Source organism: Theropithecus gelada, chromosome 7b (genome assembly GCF_003255815.1).
Source record: "Theropithecus gelada isolate Dixy chromosome 7b, Tgel_1.0, whole genome shotgun sequence".
Classification (NCBI taxonomy): Eukaryota; Metazoa; Chordata; class Mammalia; order Primates; family Cercopithecidae; genus Theropithecus; species Theropithecus gelada.
Genome location: NC_037675.1, coordinates 82,216,683 through 82,241,909, shown reverse-complemented (window position 1 = coordinate 82,241,909; position 25,227 = coordinate 82,216,683). Strand labels below are relative to the sequence as shown.

General features: G+C 34.6%; 1 protein-coding gene across 2 annotated transcripts in view; it reads left to right on the top strand.

Annotated features, from left to right (window-relative positions):
- Positions 1–25,227, top strand: part of CEP128 (centrosomal protein 128) — a 466,370-nt gene that overhangs the window by 77,421 nt on the left and 363,722 nt on the right. For both annotated transcript variants that reach the window (XM_025391920.1, XM_025391921.1), the window contains exons 9-10: positions 2,380–2,496; positions 23,702–23,788. In XM_025391920.1, the coding sequence (XP_025247705.1) occupies positions 2,380–2,496; positions 23,702–23,788 (204 nt within the window). The remainder of the gene's footprint in view (positions 1–2,379; positions 2,497–23,701; positions 23,789–25,227) is intronic.

Sequence of the window (25,227 nt, the reverse complement as noted above, 5' to 3'; positions counted from 1 at the left end):
TGGAGTATTGTTCAATTTTTAAAAAGAAGGAAATTCTGTCATTTGCAACAATAAATGGATGAACCTGAAGGACATTATTCTAAATGAAGTAAGGCAGATACAAAAATAAAATACTTCATTATTTCACTTAAATGTGGACTCTAAAAAGTCTAGTTCGTAGAAGCAGAGAATGGAATGGTGGTTGCTAGGGAAAGGACAGAGTTGGGAGGGGTCAGGAAAGTAGTACAAAGTTTTCCTTATGTAGGATGAATAAGTTCTAGAGAGCTAATGTGCAGAATGGTGACTATAGTATTGGCAAAAATAATGTTAGCTAAGTAAAGTGATAGATATGTTAATTAGCTTGACTATAGTTATTTCACAATGTATATGTATATTAATACATGAAATTATGTTTCAATAAAACTTTTACTTAGAAGGAATCAAAGGCTGGGCGCGGTGCTACGCCTGTAATCCCAGCTCTTTGGGAGGCCAAGGCCGGTGGATCACTTGAGGTCAGGAATTCAAGACCATCCTGGCCAATGTGGGGAAACAACATGTCTCCTAAAAATACAAATATTAGCCAGGCGTGTTGGCAGGTGCCTGTAATCCCAGGTACTAGGGAGACTGAGGCAGGAGAATTGCTTGAATTCGGGAAGCGGAGATTGCGGTGAGCTGAGATCACGCCACTGCACTCCAGCCTGGGTGACAGAGTGAGACTGTCTCAAAAAAAAAAAAAAAAAAAAAAAATTGAGAAACAATCTTCCAAATATAGTAACTCTGTATCATCACATGTATTAGCTATGGTAGCAAAGTTGCTGATGTCTAAATACTTTTGGATATTGATTTCAGTATGTGGTTACTTGGACTGCTTTAATTTTGATAGGATTCTATAAGAACGGCCTTCTTTTCTGAAATATAGAAGTCATTTAACTCTTTGAATTTAATCAGAGAAATTTTAACTACTCATCTATTGTCAGTCTTCAATAGATAGCAAGCTATTTGAAGGCAGAGGCTGGGGATACAGTATAAATCTGAACTCCCCCAGAACTTAACTACTAATAGCCTACTGTTGACAGGAAGCATTGACAATAACATAGTCAATTAACACATATTTTGTATATGTATTGTATATTGTATTCTTACAATAAAGTAAACTAAAGGAAAGGGTTATTAAGAAAATTATAAGGAAGATAAAATATATTTGTCATTCATTAGGTAGAAGTTGATCATCGTAAAGTTATTCTGCCTTCAAGTTGAGCAGGCTGAGGAGGAATTGGTCTTGCTCTCTCAGCAGTGGTAGTGGCAGAAGAAAATCCACTTATAAGTAGACCTTTGCAGTTAAAATCCCTGTTGTTCAAGAGTAAACTAAACTTTTGCTCACCTAAGTAAACTTATGTTTATCTATTTATTTTTTAAAAACTTGATTGAGCTATAATGCACCATAAAATTAATGCTTTAAGTGTACAATTTAATAACTTTTTTCTTTCGTACATTTACTGAGTTATCCAGCCACCTCCCTAATTCAGTTTAGAACATTTACATGACCCCAGTAAGGTTCCTTGTCAGACTTTTCTTGATTCTTTCTCGTATAAATAATTGGTGACAAAAGATTTCTTATAACAGAGCTGTGTTTATTGCTTCTCTTATACAAATACAAATGTCTTCCATATCCTTCTGTACGAAATATAGACATTGTCAATAGTGTAAATTTTATTTAGTGGGCTGTATAATGAAATACATGAGATGTGTTTGAATTTATGCAACTTTTAGTAAGGAAAATTTTGTGTCAGAGAGAAAAATTCTTTCATGTTTATTTTAGAGAGTCCCAATTAAACATTTTCAGTTTGACTTTAGTTTTTGATCTTTTATAGCTTGTTTTATTTTTAGCAGATCACAGTAGAAAAGATTGACAAGCTAATGTAAAGCCCTCTTAATTATTCACTGCAAATAAACATCAGTACCTTCATAGGCAGGTCATTCTCCTGGATAATAAAAGTAGAAAAGAACTAATTAGATCGAACAATTTATCATTAATTGGCCAACAAATGCAATTTTTAGCATAATTGGTATTTTCATTCTAACTCACCAGAGGGCACTCTTTTCTAGTGTATTGCTTTTAACTCTGATCTACTGAATATTATCTCATACCTCAAAAAATTTGAGCCAGTTATTGGGATCCAGATGTAGATCATTTGGAGATCAATGATGACTTTCTTTTCTAACTTTCAATAAGTTTTTTGGCCAGCTATTTCATTTTAGTGTCATTAGACAGGGCTTTGCAAACAAAACAGTCTTAAATGCTTTAAGCAGTAGTGTATCTGCTATAAAACTATCTTCTCAATTTAGTCTGTTTTGCTTGCTAGCTCTATAATGCTGCTGTTTCTCTGAATTCTTATTAAGGTTTCAGATCGGGTGGAGCGGCGGCTTCAGGAACTAGAGAGAGAGATGCGCACAGAAAGGGCGCTGGTGGAAAGACGCCAGGATCAACTGGGACTCATGTCCCTGCAGTTACAGGAGGTTTGTGAAAAGCACTTTCATGGAATGTAAATCTTGAATTTGGATATTTATTCAGCCATATTAAAATGGTTATTGCATGTGACAGTATAATTCAACCCATCTGAGAAGTATTAATATCACATATTGGTTGTAGTTCAGTGTGTAGAATCAGACCTCCCTGGTTTCATACTTGCTGTCCATGTGACGTTAGTTGGGCAAGTTTCTTAACTTCTCTAGGCGCTAGTTTTGTCTGTGGAAAATGGAAATAATAATACTATTGACCTAATTAGAATAGTGCAAGGATAAATGAATTAATGCCAGTAAAGCTCTTAACATACTGTCTGTCATATGCTCAGAAAATGTTAACTGAAAGTATAATTATTCTGATTAATTTTTCTGGGCATAGACTAGACCAGGGATCATCAAACGATGGCTCACAGGTCCAATCTGGCCCATCGTCTATTTCTGTAAATAGTTTTATTGGAGCACAACCACTCCTATTCATTTATATATTGTCTGTTGGTGCTTTTGTGACACAGTGGCAGAGTTGAGTAGTTGTAGCCCACAAGAATATATGGCCCACAAGGTTTAAAGTATTGGCAGGTTGGCCCTTTACAGAAAAAGTTTGACAACTCCTGAATTAGGTTATTATCAAACCAATTTAAAATGGAGAATAATTACCCTTTAGGTACTCTTTTTAATGTGAAATTTCAGACATAGATAAAGTTGAAAATTTAGAATAAAGAATTTCTGTATAACCTTTACCTAGATTCCCTTATTATTCATATTTTACCAGACTTGTTTCATCATTTATTCTAGATACATCCACATATATGTAATTTTTTTGTGAAACATTTTTAATTTGCAGACATGATATACATACTTATCTGTGAATCTTAAAGTCAACTGATTAAAAAATAAATTGTTTTTCATCTAAATAATTTGATATGTATGTTTTCTTTTGCAGTTACAGTATAACAATCAAAATTAGGAAATTGAAGTCAATAATATACTATGGCTTAATCTATACATTTTATTCAAATTTTGCTACTACAGTAGTGTCCTTTCCTGATCCAGGATAAAATATAGGTTCACACATAGCATTTAGTTGTCATGTCTCTTTAGTTTCCTTTAATCTGGAACGGTTTTTCAGTCATCATGAGTGATGACTTCTCAGGGTGTAAACAATTTATTTTGTAGAATGGCTTTCATTTTGGGTTTCTTGATGTTTGTTCATGACTAGATTCAGATGATGGACTTTTGGCTTGAAACTTAGATAATTGGAGTTATGTCCTTCCCATAGTGTCATCTTAGGAGTCATAGAATGTTGGTTTGTTACATTACTGGTGAAAACTGAACACTTGGCTATCGTGTTGCCTACCGGGTGGGTTTATCCACTGTAAAGTTACAATTGTTCTCTTAAAATTATCTATTTTATAGGATAACTCTTTGGGACTTCAACATATCCTGTTTCTATTGTACTTTTGCTCACTAATTTTAGCATCTATTATTGACTCATCTGAAACAATTACTACTATAAGTAGTGCCAGATAGTGATTTAATATGATTCATTCTACATTTATAGAATCCTACTGTAAGAAAGAACTTTTTATTATGTGCACTCATGGATTCTTATTTTATTATATTGGTTATATTTTGTGACTATCATTTATAATTTTAATTTGTTGAAATTCCCTTTAAATGTGTCTTTGGTCTATACATAAAATATAAAAAGTAGAAACAACAAGAAACCCAAAAGATTCAAAACAAATGGAAATTCTTTTCATTTATGAAATGATTTTTCTAAGAGTTCTAAAAATACACTTGTGTGTGCTTGTAGATCGTTAACCTTTATTAATCGACAGATTTTTAAAAAGTTTTTTTTTTCCACTGTTAATTGAAAATTAGGAACAAAAATTGAAACACTGAAATTTAATGTAAGCTGATAGAAAAATCTGCTTTTGTTTTCTGAAATTCCATTTCCTTCCATTTCACAAAAGAAGGCATACCCTTGTAAGTTGGTAATTACTTTGAAGAGGATATGTTGTTGAATAATTAGATACAGCATGTGGGTAGGCTTTTTTTTTTTAACCTTGATTTTTATACATTTGTTCTCAAAGCAAATTACATCTGGTGAGCATAAGAATAGTACTAAAGAGACAATTGTTCTTTTCTGCAAGAGAAAATTAGAGAAATTTTCTGTACTTATTTTCTTCTCTCTTTGCAGAATGCACAAAATTACAAAGAAAGAGGGAGCGAAAGATTGCTTCCCACCCCTTTTCTTAAGACACCAGAGCCTGGGTATTTGCATTGTAATTGTCAATTTGACTAAAAGCTTCAGCTGTGATTTGGAATTCCATCTCTGACAATACAATAGGAGATCACTATTGATGAGAACTGTTTAATTTCATATTTTGTCATTTTAATATAAGCAGTGACCTATACATTTTTACAAAGCAGTTTTAGATTATAAACAGTAGTGGAAACTAGGAAAGATTAAGCTGATGTATTTTCCTGCTCCCATGTTAAATGGTTTAGACTGTTCTGGAAAGGTCATGTTTAAGGAGAGGAAACACTTTCCCTTCTTTTTGATTATTAAAAATACTTATGGAAATTCCTATACCATATGATAATAGTAATTGATGCATTTTTTTTCCTGTTTATGGTGAGAAATTAAATCCATAGATGAGCAGGTGGGCCTGAACTTTTAGCCACTGTGCTCTTTTGCCTTCTTAAAATGTATCTTCCAATGTTAATGAAAAATATGACATTTAAAACTTAAGACATTAAGAGTTTTCATTTGAAATTACAGGATGCAGAGATTTGAAGGTATAGTATATTACAGGGAGGCGGTCTGTGGTTTCGGCAAAAACCTGCTGCTTTTTAGTTATCTCATGGGTCCTTAGGTCCTCAGAGCTTTACCTCTCCCCATTTAATGAAAAAGCACGTTGTTAATCATTGGAAATTGATCAAGGGAAAGCCATTTTCCTTTTCTTTAGAGTTTTTAAAGAATTGGTCACTCATTTCTGTTTCTTATCCTGATTTGAACAAAAGGGCCATGAATGCCCAGGAATCCACTTCCTTTTTTGAGCCTCAACTACTCATGTGCTATTGAAGTCACATGAATGCCGGGTTTTCTTTATTTAGTAAGGACCTTCATATCTTGTATTTTAAACAACCTGGTTTGGTATCTCATAGAAGTCTCTTCTTTAAGAGAGATGAGTATTTTATATGAGATGTGTGACAATACTATTCTTTTAATATTATCTTTTTAAAATTGTAGATGATACTTTGAACTTTACTAAATCAATTCAAGTTTTTTTTGTTTTGAGGCAGGGCCACTCTATTGCCCAGGAGTGCCATGGCATGATCTCGGCTCACTACGGCCTTGAATTCCTGGGTTCAAGAGATTCTGCCACCTCAGCCTCCCTTGTAGCTGAGACTACAGGCAGGTGCCACCATGACAAGCTGATTTTTTTTTGGTTGTATTTTGGGTAGAGACGGAGTTTTACCATATTGCCCAGGCTGGTCGCAAACTCCTGACCTCAAGTGATTTGCCTGCCTTGGCCTCTCAAAGTGCTGGGATTACAGGAGGGAGCCACCATGCCTGACCTAAATTCAAGTGTTGTTAAACCTATACCCGTCAGCCTTTTCTATGTACACAGTCAAGTATGTAACATTGAGGTAAATTATCTCACTATAAACTCTTTTGATGAGGTGCTTGATAGTATCCTAGCTTTGATTGGTTAGTTTAGTGGAGTAGGGGTAGGCTTGGTGGGTGCTAGTGTTGAGAAAGGGGTATTTAGACTGTAAACACAAGCTAAAACCACTTTTTTGCAGGTCCAATATTTACATAAAATCCTAGATAAAAATTTAAACTCCTGATTTGCATCCTGAAAATTCCCGACTCATTTTTTTACTGGCTGTTTCATATACATTGAATATTATTTCTTCATCTTGAGTGGAATTACTTAAAATGAAAAACATGTCTGGGCATGGTGGCTCATGCCTATAATTCCAGCACTTCGGGAGGCCGAGGTGGGCAGATCACTTGAGGCCAGGAGTTTGAGACCAGCCTGTCCAACATGCTGAAATCCTGTCTCTACTAAAAATACAAAAAAAAAAAAAAAAAAAAAGAAAAAAAAATTAGTGTGGTGGCGCACACCTGTAATCCCAGCCACCCGGGCGTCTGAGGCAAGAGAATCACTTTAACTTGGGAGGCAGAGGTTGTAGGGAGCTGGAATTGTACCACTGCACTCCAGCCTGGGTGACAGAGTGAGACCCTGTCTCAAAAAAAAAAAAGAAAAAGAAAAGAAAAACATGAGATAAATGCTGGACACACACACACACACACACATGCACACGCACACACGCACACTCTTCAGAGCATTTTTTTTGAGGCAGGGTCACACTCGCCCAGACTGGAGTGCAGTGGTGTGATCATGGCCCCCTCAGTCTCACCCTCCCAGGCTCAAGTCATCCTTCTACCTCAGCTTCCCAAGCAGCTAGAACTACAGGGCACACTATTACACCCAGCTAATTTTTGTATTTTTTGTGAAGACAGGTTTCGCCATGTTGCCCAGACTGATCTCAGACCCCTGGACTCAAGTGATCCGCCTGTCTCAGCCTCCCAACCTGCTGGGATTACAGGTGTGAGCCACTATGCCTGGCCCTCTTTCGAGCATTTTACAGCATATTAAGTCACTAGTTTCTCCCTTATCTGCATCAACCATATTCTATGCTTACATATGATCTAGATGCCTTAAAATTAAAGGATGTCTCATGGGGAAGTCTGTGGGATAGGCAAGGGCATGGATTCTTAAAAGACGATGGTGAAGATGAAGTGAGAAATTAAGTGTTTAAGATAGGAGCTCAGCTCAGTGGCTTTTAGTCTGTTCTGAGGGACAACCGGGTTATGTGAAGCTCATCCATAAAATAAGGCCATATGAAGAAACATTAATCGATACTTTTTTTCCAACATTTTTTTTCACTTTTTTTTTTTTTTTGAAAAACCTAATGATGAAGTAGCTATTCATTTTTGTCCAGAAATGTAATTGTGACCCCAGAGATGCTGAGTAATACAGATATCACCTAAGAAAAGCCTCAGGTACCCTTTATTAATGTATTTAGTTTGGACTCATTAAGGGAGAAGCTTCCATGAAACCTAGGATATTTTTCTAATGTGTTCTTAATAGCTTTTGCGTCTCCCTTGAGGCTTCTGTGATATTTCGAGTATCACACAGCAGGGGAGAATCTAGTCAGGCAAATATTCTGACCTGGCTTCATTTACCCCTTTTCCTGCACTTCCTTTCCACACTCCCCTACTTTGTTTGGAGTCGGGGAGGCCTTTCCAAGACTGGCAGATCTTGGACTCACCTTTATTTACCTTTTCAGGGTTCAACTGTAAAACTTTCGTTTGATCATTCACTTTGCCTCCCTCTTGTTTTCATAACCAGTGCCCCCTTTTTTTGTAGTCATCGCCTACATTTTTGCATAGAGTTATTCATATTCATATTTTGCATACAGTTATTCCTAAGTTTTTCTTTCCTATGATATTGTTAGATGTTTTAAATGCCCATTAAAATCACCCTCACGTTGATCATCCCAGCAGCCTCTCTAATCTTTGAGAAAGACCAATAGATTTTATAAGTAAATGAGAGTTTAAAAGGCAAACACAATCCTGTGGGAAGCAGGAGGAATACTCAGAGGATGTACTTTATTGTTCTTTTTCTTAGGACATAAGCTCTAGAATTGAGTCCTTGGGCAGGACTGTGTGAGCCCCATGGAGTTCGGTAGGCAGAGAGTAACACAGGCAGGGCCTCAGAGCCCTCAAACCACAAAGAGGCTGAAAGCACTATCACAACAGGACAACCACACATGTACTACTTCGTTGGAAAATGCGTGTAGCAAGTGAAAATCCTAAAACTCCTACTCCAGTGTTTATTCTTCACGGGGTAAAGTTGTGTGTGTAGTATAAATCGGGGCTTATTTTGAGCCACACTTTTTATTCTTTTAACCAACTCTAATGCCACTGACTATTTTTCCTCTTTTGTAAAGATGGCATTTTTTTTTTTTTTCATCTCACCGTCCGGTTTCTGGTAATACATATTATGTGAGAGTTTTGTCCCCGATTATTTATGTTACTGATTCTTGATATGTTGTCTCTTTTTATTTTACCTATTTTGAACACTTTGCATTTCTAGTATTTGAAGATAATACTTACTAAATATTTGTTTAGTACATTAAGTAGTGACCATATTAATACACTGTTTTGGTCCTATGTTTGACTAGGTTTATTTCTCACGTAGTTCTTTTAACATTTCATTATTAAATATTTAGTATAAAAAGCATTTTTTAATATAACTAAATGTGATCATATGAAATATTCAAACATTCTCTTACAATACAGGCTTATTTATTTATTTACATGGCTGATTTTTTCCTACATCTCTTCCAACTCTGTCCTTTCATCATGAACCACTTCTTTTATCCCCTAAAAAAAGAAACTAGTGTTGATGGCCTGGAAGGTATCCCTTTATATTTTTCTGTTTGTTTTATATACCTTTGCATATATGGGGACTTTTTGGTCATGTATTCGTTTTTAGAAAATGAGATCACATTTTGTATACATTTCTGCTTCTTGCTTTTTCCTTTTTTTTACCAGTGCTTTCTGGAAATTCATCCAACTATCTGATGTGGTTCCAATGTAATCTTTTATTGCCATTGGTAGATCTTATTTTTCCAGAGGTTCTGAAACTGCATCTTGTTCTGCCAGCAATGATTGAGTGTAGCTCTTTCCCCCTCATTCTTACCGGAAGTAGTGGTTATAATTCTTTAAGTTTTTGCCACCTGATGAGTATAAATTGTTAACTCATTTTTATGTTTATTTGCATTTCTCTAGTGAATTTGAGTGTCTATTCACACATCTCTTGGCAGTTTGCATTTGTGCTTACATAGAATGCCTATGTATGACTTTTGCTCATTTTAAAATATTGAATCATTTGGGATTTCTCTCTTTCCTCCGGAGATTTTTTTTTTTTTTTAATAGGAGAGAGGAAGGAATCTAATTCACTTTTTATATGACTCATCAGTTGCTTCAGCACCATTTTTGAATAAAAATTGGTTATTTCCACTCTAATTTAAATGCCACATCTGTTGTATATCTAGTTTCCTACAATATCTGTCTGGTCTCTACATGCTTTGCCATTGATTTGCTTGTCAATCCCTATACTAATATCACTCTTTCTTAATGATTATAGGTTTTATTATCTTTTGGTAAATAATAATGAAAATCTCTTGTCCTATTCCATGAAAAATCATGCTGGCATTTTGATTACGATTGTATTAAGTACAGACTAATTTAAAGAGAAGGTCTTTTCTAATATTTTCCAATAATGTTTTATAACTGTCTGTATAAATTTCTTAGATCTCTTTTGTTAAGACTTATTCTTAGGTACTTATGGCTTTTCTTTCTATTTGAAATGGGATTTTAAAAAAAATTGCATCTCTAATTGGTTATTTATTGTATACAGGGGTACAACTGGCTTTATATGTGGTTCTTGTATCCAACAATTTTGCCCAATGCCCTTATTAGTTCTTATAATTTCTTAATAGCTTTACTGACATGCTATCTTAGTGTATAGATAATCATATCATTTGAAATTAAAGGCAATTTAGTCTCTTTCTTTATAATTCTTTTCTTTTCTTTTTTTTTTTTAATCTTATTACACTGGTTAGAACCTGAAGTCTAATATTGAATGGAAGCAAAGATAGCAAGAATTCTGTGTTAGTTCCATATTATCTTAAGTGTTAAATGCTGTTGTGTGGTATTTGCCCTGACTTTTTAGTGCTAACCTTTGTCACATTAAGAACATTGCCTTCTATTCCTAGGTTGCCAAGAGATGTTTGTTGTTATTTATTTATTTATTTTAAAAATCATGAATGGGTTGTGAAATTTTTCAAATATTCTTGCTGTGCACTTAACTTTGGATATTTAAATATATTGATTTAAATATGGTTGATTCCATCAATAGATATTGAGCCCTCCTTGCATTCCTGAGAACTTTATTTGATTATAATGTTTTGTTTTTTTAATACATTGCTGAATTAATTTGCTATTTTTTTCTTAGGATTTTTATATGTGTGTTTATGATTGAGAGCAGTTTTCCTTGCACTGACGTTTTTGGTTTTAGAAGCATAGTTACATTAGTCTCATAAAATGAATTAGGTGGAAACCTTCTTCTCCTATTTTGTGGTTTAGTTTTGTGTAAGAGAGGGATTATTTCTTGAATGTTTGTTGAAACTTTGTGCCTGTTATCTTTTTGATGCAGCAGATTCCTAATTTTTTTCATGTTTATTGGCTTGTATAGCCTGTTTATTAAGTCAATTTGGTAATTCATGTTTAATGTCTTGCTAGAAATAGTATTATTTTATTAGTTTTCTTTTTGACCGGCTTTGTTTATTGCTTCATTAACTTCTGCTCTTAACTCTGTTACTCTTTCTTTCTCTTCATCTAAAGGATTATTCTGTTTCATTTTTTAGGCTTGAAAATTGAATGCTTGATTGATTTTTCTGTTTTTTAAACTAAGTAATGAAAATTTAGCCAAATTACCATATGCTTTGTTATACTTTTATGGTAGTTTTTTTTCAAAGTCTTTTATAATTTGTTACAATTTTCTCTATAATTCAAGACTTATTTAAGAATGTCTTTTGGGGCCGGGCGCGGTGGCTCAAGCCTGTAATCCCAGCACTTTGGGAGGCCGAGACGGGCGGATCACGAGGTCAGGAGATCGAGACCATCCTGGCTAACACGGTGAAACCCCGTCTCTACTAAAAAATACAAAAAACTAGCCGGGCAAGGTGGCGGGCGCCTGTAGTCCCAGCTACTCGGGAGGCTGAGGCAGGAGAATGGCGTGAACCCGGGAGGCGGAGCTCGCAGTGAGCTGAGATCCGGCCACTGCACTCCAGCCTGGGCAGCAGAGCGAGACTCGGTCTCAAAAAAAAAAAAAAAAAAAAAGAATGTCTTTTGGTATTTTCAGAAATGTATATATGCTTATTTTTAAATTCTTTATTGTTTTTAATTTAATTCCTTTGAAAGTTGTTGAAACTTCTATTTTGACCTAAGTCTATGATCAATTTTTTGTAAGTACTCCAGAGTAAGAAACACACATTTTTCTGTGTTTTGGATGCAGAATTGTATGTGCTTGTACATGTTGTACATGCATACATACTCACATATACATTTAATAGGTCATTTGTGAATTTTGTTGTTCTGTTCTTCTGTTTTCTTAGTAAATATATCAGTCTAAAGCTTCTCATTATTATAAAGATTATCAGTTTCTCCCTGTGATTTGTGTCAGTTTTCTTTTATCTGTTTTGTGCGTGTGGTATCTCGTGTATAATTAAATTACTTCTTGGTCAATTATTTAAAAAATATTACCTGCTGTGCCTCTTGATTTTAACATTCTTAAGATTACTTTATTCATGGCATATCATTTTCCCTCTTTAATCTTTCCTTAGTATTTCCATTTTTCCTTGTTTCTTACAAAATACCTTATTGCTTAAGTTAAAAATAACTTTATCTTGTAAATTAATGGTTACTTTAGTGATTTTATAATTTCTGTGATTATTGGAATATTTTAAAGTGTTTTTATCATCTTATTTTTTTTAACTTCTCTTTTTGTTTCTTTTTCCCATTTCTATTTGGAATGGAATATATTATATATTCATTTTGATACTTTCTGTTTGCTTTGGAGCTGTAGATTATATTTCTCTTCTTTTGATAGCTGTTCTAAAATTTTAAACATATAGTACTTACTAGTCTAAGATATCTATGTTCCAGCTACATTGTATTTGTCTCAGTGTCTTACTGGAACATTTTTCTTCTGACTCACTGGAACATTTTTCTTCTGACTCGGTATAACCTCTCCCTTCTCATTCCTCATGCTCAATTGTCACATCTTTAGGGAAAACTTTCCTGTTCCTCCTCCCCTTCTAAAATCACCCCTTCAGCTCCATTGCTCACTATCATGTATCATATTACTCTATTTTTAAAAATAGCATTTAACGGCCGGGCGCGGTGGCTCAAGCCTGTAATCCCAGCACTTTGGGAGGCCGAGACGGGCGGATCACGAGGTCAGGAGATCGAGACCATCCTGGCTAACACGGTGAAACCCCGTCTCTACTAAAAATACAAGAAAATTAGCCGGGCGAGGTGGTGGGCGCCTGTAGTCCCAGCTACTTGGGAGGCTGAGGCAGGAGAATGGCGTGAACCCGGGGGGGCGGAGCTTGCAGTGAGCCGAGATCGCGCCACTGCACTCCAGCCTGGGGCACAGAGCAAGACTCCGTCTCAAAAAAAAAAAAAAAAAAAAAAAAAAAAAAAAAAAGCATTTAACACAAACTATAATTATTGTTTGTGTACTTGTGCTATTATATGCCTTTGCCAAAGAATGTAGACTCCATTGGAGGGGCTTTGTGCGTCGCGTTTACCCTGGTTTCTGCAACATGTAGTACAGTGTTTATCACACAGAGCTCACTGAACAGGTGCTAAGGAAATTGATGTTTCCAAATGTAAATGATTGTTCAGCTGCATATAACATTCTTGATAAATTTCACTCCAAGAGTTTTATACCTTGTGCTACTCTACTGCTCTCATTCCTGAAGACAGAAAGTAAAAGTTAAACAATTTTAACTTATTTGAAGTTTAATTATATAGTAGTTACAATGATATAATCAAAATTCCATAAACATTCTTCAAGAATTCAATCGTAGTTAAATTAAACATAATTCAACTCTATAAAAATAACGTTTCCGTATAGTGGGTTGCTGGTTTTCAAACTATACTGACAACTTAATAAAGACAGCTGGATTTTTGATACCTTTGTGTTTAACAAAGTTTGAAAAAGAAATTTAGAATGGAGATGCCCAGATACATGCACTGTACATGTAGGCCTCTTTGAAATATTAATTATGGATTTCTGAAGAGTGTTAATATAGCTGTGTGAGCGTGGATAAACTGACACTTCATGGAACTGTTTCCTTTGTAAGTTGACAGCAAATGCTGATTGACTTTTGTTTTGAGACACTGCAAATAATGGACAGAAAGAATTTTTAAAGAGACTTTGCAGATACAATCCTTTTTTTCGGTGTGTTTTTCTGAATGCTTGTAAGGGCAAGCTCTTTTAATTTAGGTTTTCACATAATTTGCATTAAATGTTTTAAATAAATTGATACAAGTCATAGAATACTTGATAGGGAATTACTACGTGTTTTGACCACTAGTCGTCAGTATTGAACCATTAATTGTGACGTAGTAGGCAGTGTTTATTAAAGTTGGCCAAGTTTATTGAAAAACAATTATTTACAGTGTGTATACTCTCAACTCTTAGGGCTTTCTGAAAGTGTACTTGGCACTAGCCTCACAAATGAAAAAAGTCTAATTATTTAACTATCCGTTATTAAAAATTTAAATTTGAAACGGTGTTACTCTCCACTGTTAAAAATATGACACATTGTGTGTTTTATGTGAAGACACCTGCTGTATTTATCGTGAAAACTGTCGTTTCTGTGCCTTTGTATTATAGTTTCATGCTTCCTCTTCAGGGTTACAGGTTTTTCCCTTCTTCCTCCTTCCCTCCCTCCCTCTATGGAAGAAAACTATTTATATCTAATAAAACAGGTTATAATTTGATATGAGCATTTATTTCACGAGAATCATATATTCCCATTCCCTTTTCCACTTTTAATATTTCGAAGCTGTGCATGCAGAATTTTCCAAAAGATGTTTTCTCTAAATATTCATCTTATATAGACCTAAACCTCTTTCTCCTAATTATTATTTTCTTTTTTTTGCTGGTGATTTCCTTTTGTACACTGTTGTCCACCACCCAATTGTATTTATTTTCTATTGGTGTTCTGTCGGATAGTTTATCCAACAGATAGAATATCCTTTGCCTGTTTTTTTCTTTAGTTGTTAGAAAAGCATTTTTTATAGCTCTCATGACTCATTGCATTTCTAGTTAATTCGTATTTCTATTAAGTACCCCAAATCCCTTTTTACAAAATATTAAAGTTGTGGTATTAATTATTTATTGCTCAAAAAACGAGTAACTGTTAAGGTTATTTCTAATATACGTTTGTCCATACGTGTCAAGTATTAGGATAGTATTTAGAACTATAACCTTATTATCTCGTCATTTAATGGATCTTGTATGGTTATGAGAAAAAGTTACAGTTTTATGTTTATTATGCGAGAATGAGATCCTGAAACTTTCCACACCAGTGTTAGTCTTGGATGGGGAATCAAGTTACAGTGATGCTGTGATTCAAAGCCACAAAGTGTGGGCGAACTTGGGTCTCTGGAGCTCCCAGTTTCCAGTTCTTTCTCCTCCTGACCTGTGAACTTGTTTGGAAGGTGTAAAATCTTACCCTTTTTGTGTGGTTTATTGAAATAAGTAGCTCATGTATTTCTTCTTAAACATTTGGATAACCATCTTGATAAAATAATTTGTTTTATATTTTAAAACCTTTATATGTTTCCTTTATGTCCTTGCCTCTCCTTTTCTCCTGTTCTATACACCAAGTCTATCATTAAATTTTGTCAGCTCTATTTTAAAAATATTTTTTTAAATTGGAAACTATTCATCTCCTACCACTACATCTCCTCTCTTGCTCGGGCTAATGCCATAGCCTCCTTGCTTCCATTCTTACCTCCTTGTGATCTTTTACAGAATCAGATAATGTCACATCTTTCTTCAAGACCCTTCAATGGTTTCTTTTCTTTTTTTTTGAGACAGTCTCACTCTGTTGCCCAGGCTAGAGTGCAGTGGCATGATCTTGGCTCACTGCAGCCACCACCTCCCGGGTTCAAGTGATTCTTATGCCTCAGCCTCCCGAGTATCTGGGATTACAGGCATGTGCCACAATGTCCGGCTAATCAATGGTTTATTTATAGAAATAGAGCCCCTCTGATCTGGTTTCTGAATTCCCCTCACCCTAATTTTCTTTCTTTCCTCCTTTTTTTTTTTTTTTTTGAGATGTAGTCTCCTTCTGTCTCCCAGGCTGGAGTGCAGTGGCACAATCTTGGGTCACTGCAGCCTCTGCCTCCTGGGTTCAAGCGATTCTCTGCCTCAGCCTCCTGAGTAGTTGGAAATACAGGCACGCACCACAACACCCAGCTGATTTTTTTTTGTATTTTAAGTAGAGATGGAGTTTCATCATGTTGACCAGGCTGGTCTCAAACTCCTGGCCTCAAGTGTTTCTCCCACCTTGGCCTCTCAAAGTGCTGGGATTAAAGGCGTGAGCCACCACGCCTAGCCCCTAATTTTCTATCGTTGTTCTTCTTGCCAACTGTAGGCCAACCATCCTGGCCGTCTTGCTTTTCCATGGATATACCAGGTACCTCCTCCTCCTGGACATTTGCACTTTCTGTTCCCACAGCTAAGAATTTTCAGCTCTGAAACAATTGTACAGTTTGTACCCTCATGTTCAGAACTCTACTTCAGAAAGCCCTTATTGACTATCATAGATAAAATACTCCTTCACTCCTGAGCCCGTTGCACTGTTATATGTTTTCTTAACACTTTCGTTATCTGTCAACCGTCTGTCCCCTTGACCAGAATGCAGGCTTTATGAAGGTAGGGACTTACCTGTTTTGCTCGTTGCTGTATCCCCAGTACCAAGACCAGTGCTTAGCATAGAGTAGAGGCTCAGTAAGTGTTTCTTGAAGGAATGAATGAATAAATATTGCATACTATATAGTAACTATTTATTCAGTAAAATATTCATTTGGCCAATACTATCATGTACCTAATATAATTCAGGTACTGTGCTGGGGACTAGGGATTTAAAGATACCTAAAATACTGTCTCACCTTTTAGGGACTCCTAGTTTAGTTGAGGAAATAGAGATATTAACTGTCATTGTAATGCAGTAAGGGCATTATTCCACATTTGTGTAGTCTACAGAATATCTCAGAGGGGAAATAATTACCTCTACATGGCCCCTTGGGAAAAGTTTGGGTGAGAGAGGTGGCATTTTTGCTAAGACTGTGTTTTTACATTATTTTAGGAAATTCTTTATGAATGTGATTCTGCCCCATTGCTTGTTGTTACATGTCAAGCACTTTACCAGTCAATGGCTGAAACACTTACATAAATTTTGACTATCATTTTGATTCAAACTATTGCTCTTCGTCCTATCATCATACATCATGCTAATTATTTTCTTCTTTGTATTTGTTACTTGTGGTAACAAATAACAATTTTTTTCTTTGCAAGGATGAAATAAACACTGTTCTCTGTTCTCTATAAGACTGTGAGAGAGCCATTAATGTCAACATGCTGATAAAAAGGAAATGGATGGTGAAGAACGATTGACTATTATAGGATTTAGTTTTCAAAGGCGTTTGAATGCTATTTGACACAGCTTGAAACATGCAGGTCTGAGATACATCATGCTCTTCAGTCGCCTTTTTAGTCTTTTTCTTGATTTCCATCCTTGCCCCCTTATTCCACCTCTTACAGATGACACTAAAACACTTTTAATATTTTTTTCAGTGAAAGATATTTTTCCCCCCAAAGCTTCTATAGAAGAGAATTCTGAAGAGACCTTGGAGGATGTCTCTTTCAACCTTGTACTTGATATTTGAATTTCCATTTACAGAGCAAGCTAGCTTCTTAGATATTTTAGAGTGTCTCCACAAGCTATATTATCTTTCTAGTATTGGGAAATAGTTGGCTGGATTAAAGAATATTCCAGTTTCATAATATATTTCAGTGGCCTAGTATTGAATAATGATAAAACAAAAGTTGAAAGTTTAGAAATGTATTCTACATCATAGAAGTAGTAGCATGCCAGCTGTTAGCTTTTGAATTCATTGAAGGGTGCAGTTTTATGAGATGATGTATAAATGTAAGTTGTCGTGAAGTTCTTATTATCTGATTTCTATATAATTAACATTTATGTCATGTCTTCTGAAGCTTTTTACTTTATTAAGAAAATAATACTAAAGGCTATTAATTATTAAATGCTTGCAGTGTACTTTCTGCTCCATTCAGTTCCTCATTTTAACGGTCTTTCTCCAAAATTCTACCATGTATGTTATCTTACACTTTCTTATTTAAGTATTTTTGTAAAATGTGTGTTTTTCAGGATGTCTTCCTGGGTTGATAATTTTGCTTATAGGTTCCTTGATCCTACCGTCCTATTAACCATGAGCTAGTCCCCATATGATTTTTTTGTTCTTCTTTTCTCTCTTCTTTCCCCACTGGTAACTACTGGGATTATATTCACTTGCTGGGTTCTTAAAGGGTCATTACTTATTCTCTTATGGCCTCTGACTTCTTTCTTTATTCTACTTAGTATTTCAGCATATGTGTAAGTGTTCTTGTAAAGCACTTGTAATTCTATTGGGGAATAGTAGAAGTTTATACGATAGATAAATACTCTTATTGCTACTGTGAGTTGTGTTTAAGCCTGACACATATTTTGTGTTCATACCATGTATTACTATATCTCAAAGTATGTTTAATCACTTCTACTTTGCTATGTGTACTTATATGTTCTTGCCAATATTGTCATTGTAAATTATAACAAATAGGACTAGCATGAATCTAGTGTGAGTCACTTTTTGCAGCACCATATGCAAATAGACATTCAATGCTGTTAATGCTATGATGATGATGAAAAATGTCTGCTGCTCCTGTTGACTGAACAGCTGCCTGACAATAGACTGAGATTTTCTGTGTGCAGGACTTGTTCAATTTCTATGTTATGCTTTTCTTGAAGAGTGGAATGTTTCTGTCTATGTTTTCAGTGAATTTATGCTAGGCCATCTGTTTATAAAGCCCATTTCCATCATTATCAATTAATATTTATTGGGCAACTACTGAGTGCATAGTAATATTGTACAAACAAAAACCATTTTGCTACAGATAGACTTACTCATTGACTTAGTACTGTTTTATTTTTATTAGAAAATAGTGAAAAACAAAAAAATCCTCCTAAATCCAAAGGCATAAAATAACATCCTCTAACTCTGGACACTGAAAGATGTTGTATATTTACAGAGCTTTCTGTTCAAAGATATACAACCTGAGAAATTCTAAATTAAATTTCCATAATTATCTATGATCTTCTATTTGTCAACAATACTAACTCAGTGGTCCTGCATTTAGAAAGTCAAATGAAGTATTATATTACTGTGGATTTCTAATAAAACTATGCATCTCTTTTTGAGAGCAAACTACTCAGATAAAAACAGACCTTCTACTAGGAGCATTTGTTTTTTGATTTTGAAGGAAATCCTGGAAAGTGCACTTGTTGGGCTCACATTTAACTTTACTTGCAAGATTTTTATGAAGTTAAAGATTGCATAAAAATATAATCTGTTCCAGTAAAAGCAATGGCATGTTAGGGAATAATACTCATTACCATTGTTGCTTTTGAATTAAAGAAGTTAAAAGACTTGTATGTCTTTTTAGCATACTGGCTTTTTTATGAAGTAATTAAGGTTTTGTTTTGCAGATTGGCAAGTTTACAACATTTGAAGAATGAAATCCTGACACTAGTCAACAGGGGTTTTATCTTTGAGTTATTATTGTAGTCATGGTATTGAATTTTTGCAGATTCATTCATAATCTCTGGTCTAGTTAGCCTTCTGTGAGGCCCTTGGCTAGGTTTAGGGTAAAGATTGTGTCCACGAAACAGAGCAAAGGGAATTCGTGACTGAACCCTTGACCTTGTTTGGGTTCGTTGACACTGGGTGCCCTAAACAGTGGTAGATTCCGTAGGTATGGGCATAGTGGAACCAAGACGTTTGTTTGTTCACTGGGGAAAATAGGTCAGTAAAAAGCATCCATCTCTTCCACCAAGATAATTCCTATAAGAGCCCTTGTGTATTTTTGGGATTCTTGAAATAATAAACATCTTATTAGAAGAGAAAAAAAAAATCTAAGCCATTCTTAAAATAAAACCTTGAGCTTTATGTTTAAATACCACAGGTATCTTTAAGGAATGTTATTAAGGATTACTATTACTATCAGAAATAGTATTTAACTTATGATCGATCCTACTTAACTACATGATATTGGATATTACCCTTTGAAAAAGAGGAATTGTTGTGTTTTGTGACTTATGTGCTTACCATTTCCATCTGGAAAATACACACAGTTCAATTCGTACCAAGATTTTTGAATTTCTTCCTTACTTTGATATCCCTTAAGTTTGTGTGGTATCATAATAGTATCAGTATTGAATTCCTTTTGGACTTCTATCAAGCATTTCTACTTTTCACCTACCAAAGTGTGTGGTGTGTGTCGTTTGTTTTATTTTTTATTTTTTTAGTTGTAGTTGTTGTAGAATTTCCTTTCCTTGGTCATGGCTGAAAAATAAATTTCTTTGAACAATTTAAGTAATATCCACTTAGCTATTTTTAAATTAGATATTGGTTCAGGGATTTAGAATATGAATGCATTGTTTTTTTTTTTTTTTGCCTTGAAAAGAAACTTAACTTTTTTTGTTTTGGTTTTTGTTGGCACAGATAATTCCCAACTGGATGAACTTAAAGGCTAAAATTTTCCATTACTTTAGCTAGTTCTCATGGGGGAGGAATCTCTAACTTGATTTGGGAAAAGCATAATTTAGAAATTCAAAGAACATGACAAAAAAAGTATGTGTTAATATAAATGAGTAGTACATGTTCTGAGCAATAAAATCCTGCTGTATTATGCATATAGAGTCCTTTTAAATATATGTATTATTTTATTAATGTTTGATGCCTTTGGACCTGTGTTTAGGCAAAGTCCAAAAAGAATTTTTGAGATAGACATCAGATTTCCATCTTAAAAAAAATTTTAATTAAATAAAGTTTCCATGATAGTGTTTTATACATACTCAGTACTAGAGTTAATGGAGTTTTTGCTCGATTGAAAGTGTCCTTAACGCTACCTCAAAATTTTAATATACATAAATATAAACAACATATAACTTCAGTTTATAGCTCATGTGATCTAATTTGGATTGGAATCACATTATATTCTGTTAAGCTTAAAATATTTGTCCACTGGCTTTTCTACCCATGTGAAGAGTTTAATTACAAAATATAGTAAGAACAATGATTTTCTAGTGTTTAGTGATATAACTTCTTCATTTTTTATTGTTACTGGAAAAAAATCTGATTTGATAATTTGTACCTTCAAGTAAATGATGTTGACTGTTTAATATGAGCACATACTTGTTTTTCTGTAGTGTTGTTAGTTTACCAGTAAATGATCTACAAGTTCTTGCCCTTGTGACCAAAGGCGTGCAATTGTAGTACTGCTGAGTGATTAGGATAAGTTGGGATAGGTTATGTTTATGATTTTTCTCCGGAAATTTCATTGGCCTGTGTGGGAATTAACATGTGATTTTTATTTCATTCCCATGCCATCATTCTTAACCAAGCTTGCTGGTCCATTTAAAGCAGACAAAGGGCCTTTAATTCCCTATTTGTTCTACATCTTGGAGTGTGTTGTCTGTTAGAGCCTCTTGATAAACATGCTTGTTGTCAACGTGGTAGAGATTTTTATGGTTAAGTGAGAGGTCTACAAACATTTTTCTTTTCCCCTTTTTACTACTCTCTGAAAGGAAAAGCTACATTTTTTTTTAAACTATATATAACTATGAGAGTTTAGAATCGCCTACTTCTAAGGAAATGCAGTAGTACAATACACGATACGACACACTTAAGGGAAAGAAGAAAAATTGTTGTTATTAAAGATTTAAATGTGCCCCGGGGACCCTCTATTAAGGCTCAGTGTTGTTGCTGTGATCTTGAACATGTAAAAGACAATCTAAATCCTGGAGCAGGGCACATGATAGCTTTTAGCTAAACTGCTCTTAGGAAACAAACAAGCTTTCAAGAACAAAATAACGTAATTATTGAAATTCATTGACATGTGAATTTTTTTTCTTCTTTTATAACTGCTTTTACTGGGTCAGTTTTAATATAATTCTAAGTTGCTTGTTTTAAGTCAAATGGAAAAGAAATCCAGTGCAGGCTTACACCCTTAAAAAAAGGTAGTAAATTAGTTAACGTTTATTATTAAGGTTTAAAGAAATGGCTTGTAATTTTGATTTGGTTAATTTAAAAATATCTCTCTTTGAGTATTGTTTGTGTTTTCAGTGTTTACAGGTGCATCAACATATATTTAATGGGCCTTAAGTGTTAGATTTTCCTTGTCTTTCATTTTAAACTAGATAATGTAGAAAAACCGATTCAGTATTCTAGGCTAGAGTATTGCATTTGTGTTTACTTGTTTACTGATTCATGATATATGGAAAGCAGAGCTAGTGTTCAAACTTAATGGCATTTCTAGATGATATAGTGGAAATGTAGTAATTTGCTTTGGATTGTTCCTTAGTATCTCACTTTTGCTCCTTATTGAAAACAATAGAATTTAAGTTATCATTCACAAAAATTTTTTAAGACTTATATATACTTAGAGTAAAAGGAGAAATTGAAAAAAGGAGACTATTTTTTTTTTTTTTTTTTTGAGACTGAGTCTGGCTCTGTCGCCCAGGCTGGAGTGCGGTGGCCGGATCTCAGCTCACTGCAAGCTCCGCCTCCCGGGTTCACGCCATTCTCCTGCCTCAGCCTCCCGAGTAGCTGGGACCACAGGCGCCCGCCACTTCGCCCGGCTAGTTTTTTTTGTATTTTTTTAGTAGAGACGGGGTTTCACCGTGTTAGCCAGGATGGTCTCGATCTCCTGACCTCGTGATCCGCCCGCCTCGGCCTCCCAAAGTGAAAAGGAGACTATTAAATACAGTTTTAGGCAGCAAGTAGAGCTATAATAGAAAAGTACATTATTTTGGAAAATCAGTATGATAAATAACTTATTAGATGTTGTAAGGGGAAAGTAAGGAAGAAATGAGTAGCACAATATTATTTTAGCAAATTTCTAAGTATCCAAGATAATTAGAGTTTCTTTTATTCAACCAACTTAAATATAGAAGTTTTGATTTTTTTTTATTTAATTTTTTTTGAGGCTCTCACTCTGTTACCCAGTCTATTATTGTTACCAATAATAATAGTTGCATTTTATTGCACATTTGCTGGGAGCCAGACATTGCTTTATGTGCTCTACAGATATCAAACCATTGAGTTTTCATCATTACCCTTTAAGTTTGGTATTATTATATCAATATGAAGAAGCAGTGTACTCAGTTGTTAAGAGGCAGGCAGCCATAATCTGTGTCCTGTCTCTGTCACTGAGTAGGTGAGTGACGTTAGGCAAATGATTCAACTCCTTGTGCTCCAGTTTCCCCTTTAATAAAATGGGCTTGGAATAATGATAATTCATAGAATCATCATGAGGAGTAAATGTATATTTTGAATATATGTAATATATTTATTTATTATATGTAAGGAGAAGAAGAATGCCTGGACATACTAAACAGTGTAAAAGTGTGATAATATTGTTATTCTCAAATCGAAATTATTTTTCATTTTGTTGATGCTTCTCTGCCTCTTTACTCCACTTCTATTTGAGAGTAGGAATTATGGCAGAGGGAGCTGAAATTGAGTATACTTGCATCAAAGCAGTTTTTAACATATTTTGCTGTTTGCCTAAAAATTGGTTTTCTGTTGATCTTCTTGGAAAAGCTTCTGGCAGCATGGCTTTCCACAAGTCATATGGACTTTACACGTACACCTTGCTAAGTCTAAACACTAAAATTGTTAAAAATATTTTTTAAGCGAATGGAATGCATTTCAGATATTATGAAAGACAGTTCCAAGTATAATTTTCCCCTTTAAGTTTAAGTTTGTTTTAACGTAGAAACAAACCAAAGCAAACACTTTTATAGTTAACTTTTGAAATGTGTATTTTCTTAAAGTTCTTTTTCCTCATTTTATTAAAGAGGGGAAACTGTAGAAAAGAATATTTGTTTCCAAGAAAACTGTTAGCTATCTAGGCCCTCTAAATAATGTAATAAAATTCCCAAAGATGGGGAAAAAAAGGAAATTAAGTGAATATTAATTAGGATGATCAGGAATTGCTTATTGTTTATATTTTGTTCCCACTGAAGTGTTCTTAGGGTTACAGTGAATGAGCAGGTTGTAATTTATAGATTTTGTGTAACTTATATCCATGTCTTCCTCAGCCCTAATACATAATAAATTCTAGTAGTGACTTTCAGTTTTGTACATATTTTGGAATAATTTTTTTCCCCACCTCTTTCATTCTAGGCACTAAAGAAACAAGAAGCTAAAGCAGATGAGCATGAGGGGGCAATAAAAAATAAGCTAATACAAACTGAAACTGAGAAGAATCAAGTAAGATTTTAAAATTATCTTTCAAAGAATAAAGTGGTTTGGGGCCAATGGTATTTGTTGAGTGCCTTGAAAAGTGTCCCCAGGATCCTTTAGAACACTGTGAATTCTTTATCTTTCTATGTGGAGTCAATTGGTTCAACAGCTCTTCTACTTGCTAGGACTTACTCTTGGAAACAGAGAAGCAAGGTGTTTGCTACCTTGTCATCTGTGACTACTCTGCTTTCTGAGAGGTGAATTAAACTTTACCTTTTCTTGTTGGAAACATTTAAAGAACTTGACTTTGTTGCAGGGTTAGAAAAGACCTGTCATTTGGAGACTGAATATTTTGGTTATATTCATTTTCATTATAGTGGACAGGTATAGTAAGCAGCCCAGTTCTGAAAGCATTCTCTATTTCTATTCAATTAAATTAAATATCAACAACCTTTGACCTATGTTCATGTTTATGAACTGTGTGTTCATGTCTATGAGCACAAAGAGCTCAGCACTTTAGAGTTAGAAAGGAATTCAGAGGCCAAACAACTCTTCCTTAATTTGTGAATAAGTAGATTTAAGGATGAGCTCAAAGTAATGGAAGATGAAGTGAAAATTTGCCCTGTTCTTTACTCCGTATTGCTTTTTTCTGCCTACCATTGCCTCTTTTATTTTATTTCACCAACTCATGTAAAGGCAGCTTCCCTGCTGCTTTCAGGGTAAGCAAAGTATGTTAGGTCATCAAATTTGCCCTTTGGGAGTTGTGATGTTGAAATTACACAGGGATTATGACCAATATGGGCTTTGGTTGATTTCAAAGTCATTTTGCTTCAATTATGATTTCTTCACTCTATTTCTCCATAGAGACTAAAGAATAGGTCAGACAGTATTTTATGTGGATTCTGTGATCCCCACATATACTTTACTTTTTAAAAAATATGACATTTGTTTTATGAGCCACATGTATAATTTTAAAAAAATTATATACTGAGATTTAAAGATATATTTTGAAATAATTATAGATTTATAGGATATTGTAAAACAAGATGCACAGAGAGGTCCCATGCACCCAGTTTCCCTCAGTGGTAACATTTTGCATAATTGCCATTCAATATCAAAACCAGGAAATTGTTGGTGCAATCTACTTAGTTTATACAGATTTCACCAGCTTTATATATACTCATTTGTGTTTTGTGTGTTTGTGTGTGTGTGTGTGTGTGTGTGTGTGTGAAGTTCAATCCATTTTTATCTTGTATAGATTCTTGTTACCACTACCACCATCAGGATACAGAACTGTTCCATCACCACAAGGCTCTCTCATGTTCTTTCATAAGCACACCTACCACATGTGCAATTATTAAAGGATTAATATACAGATAGCAGTTGTTCAATTGAAATGATAATTTAGAATAAGTACCACAAATCTAAGCACTTATGAGCGTCTTAATATAAATGTGTGATTTTTA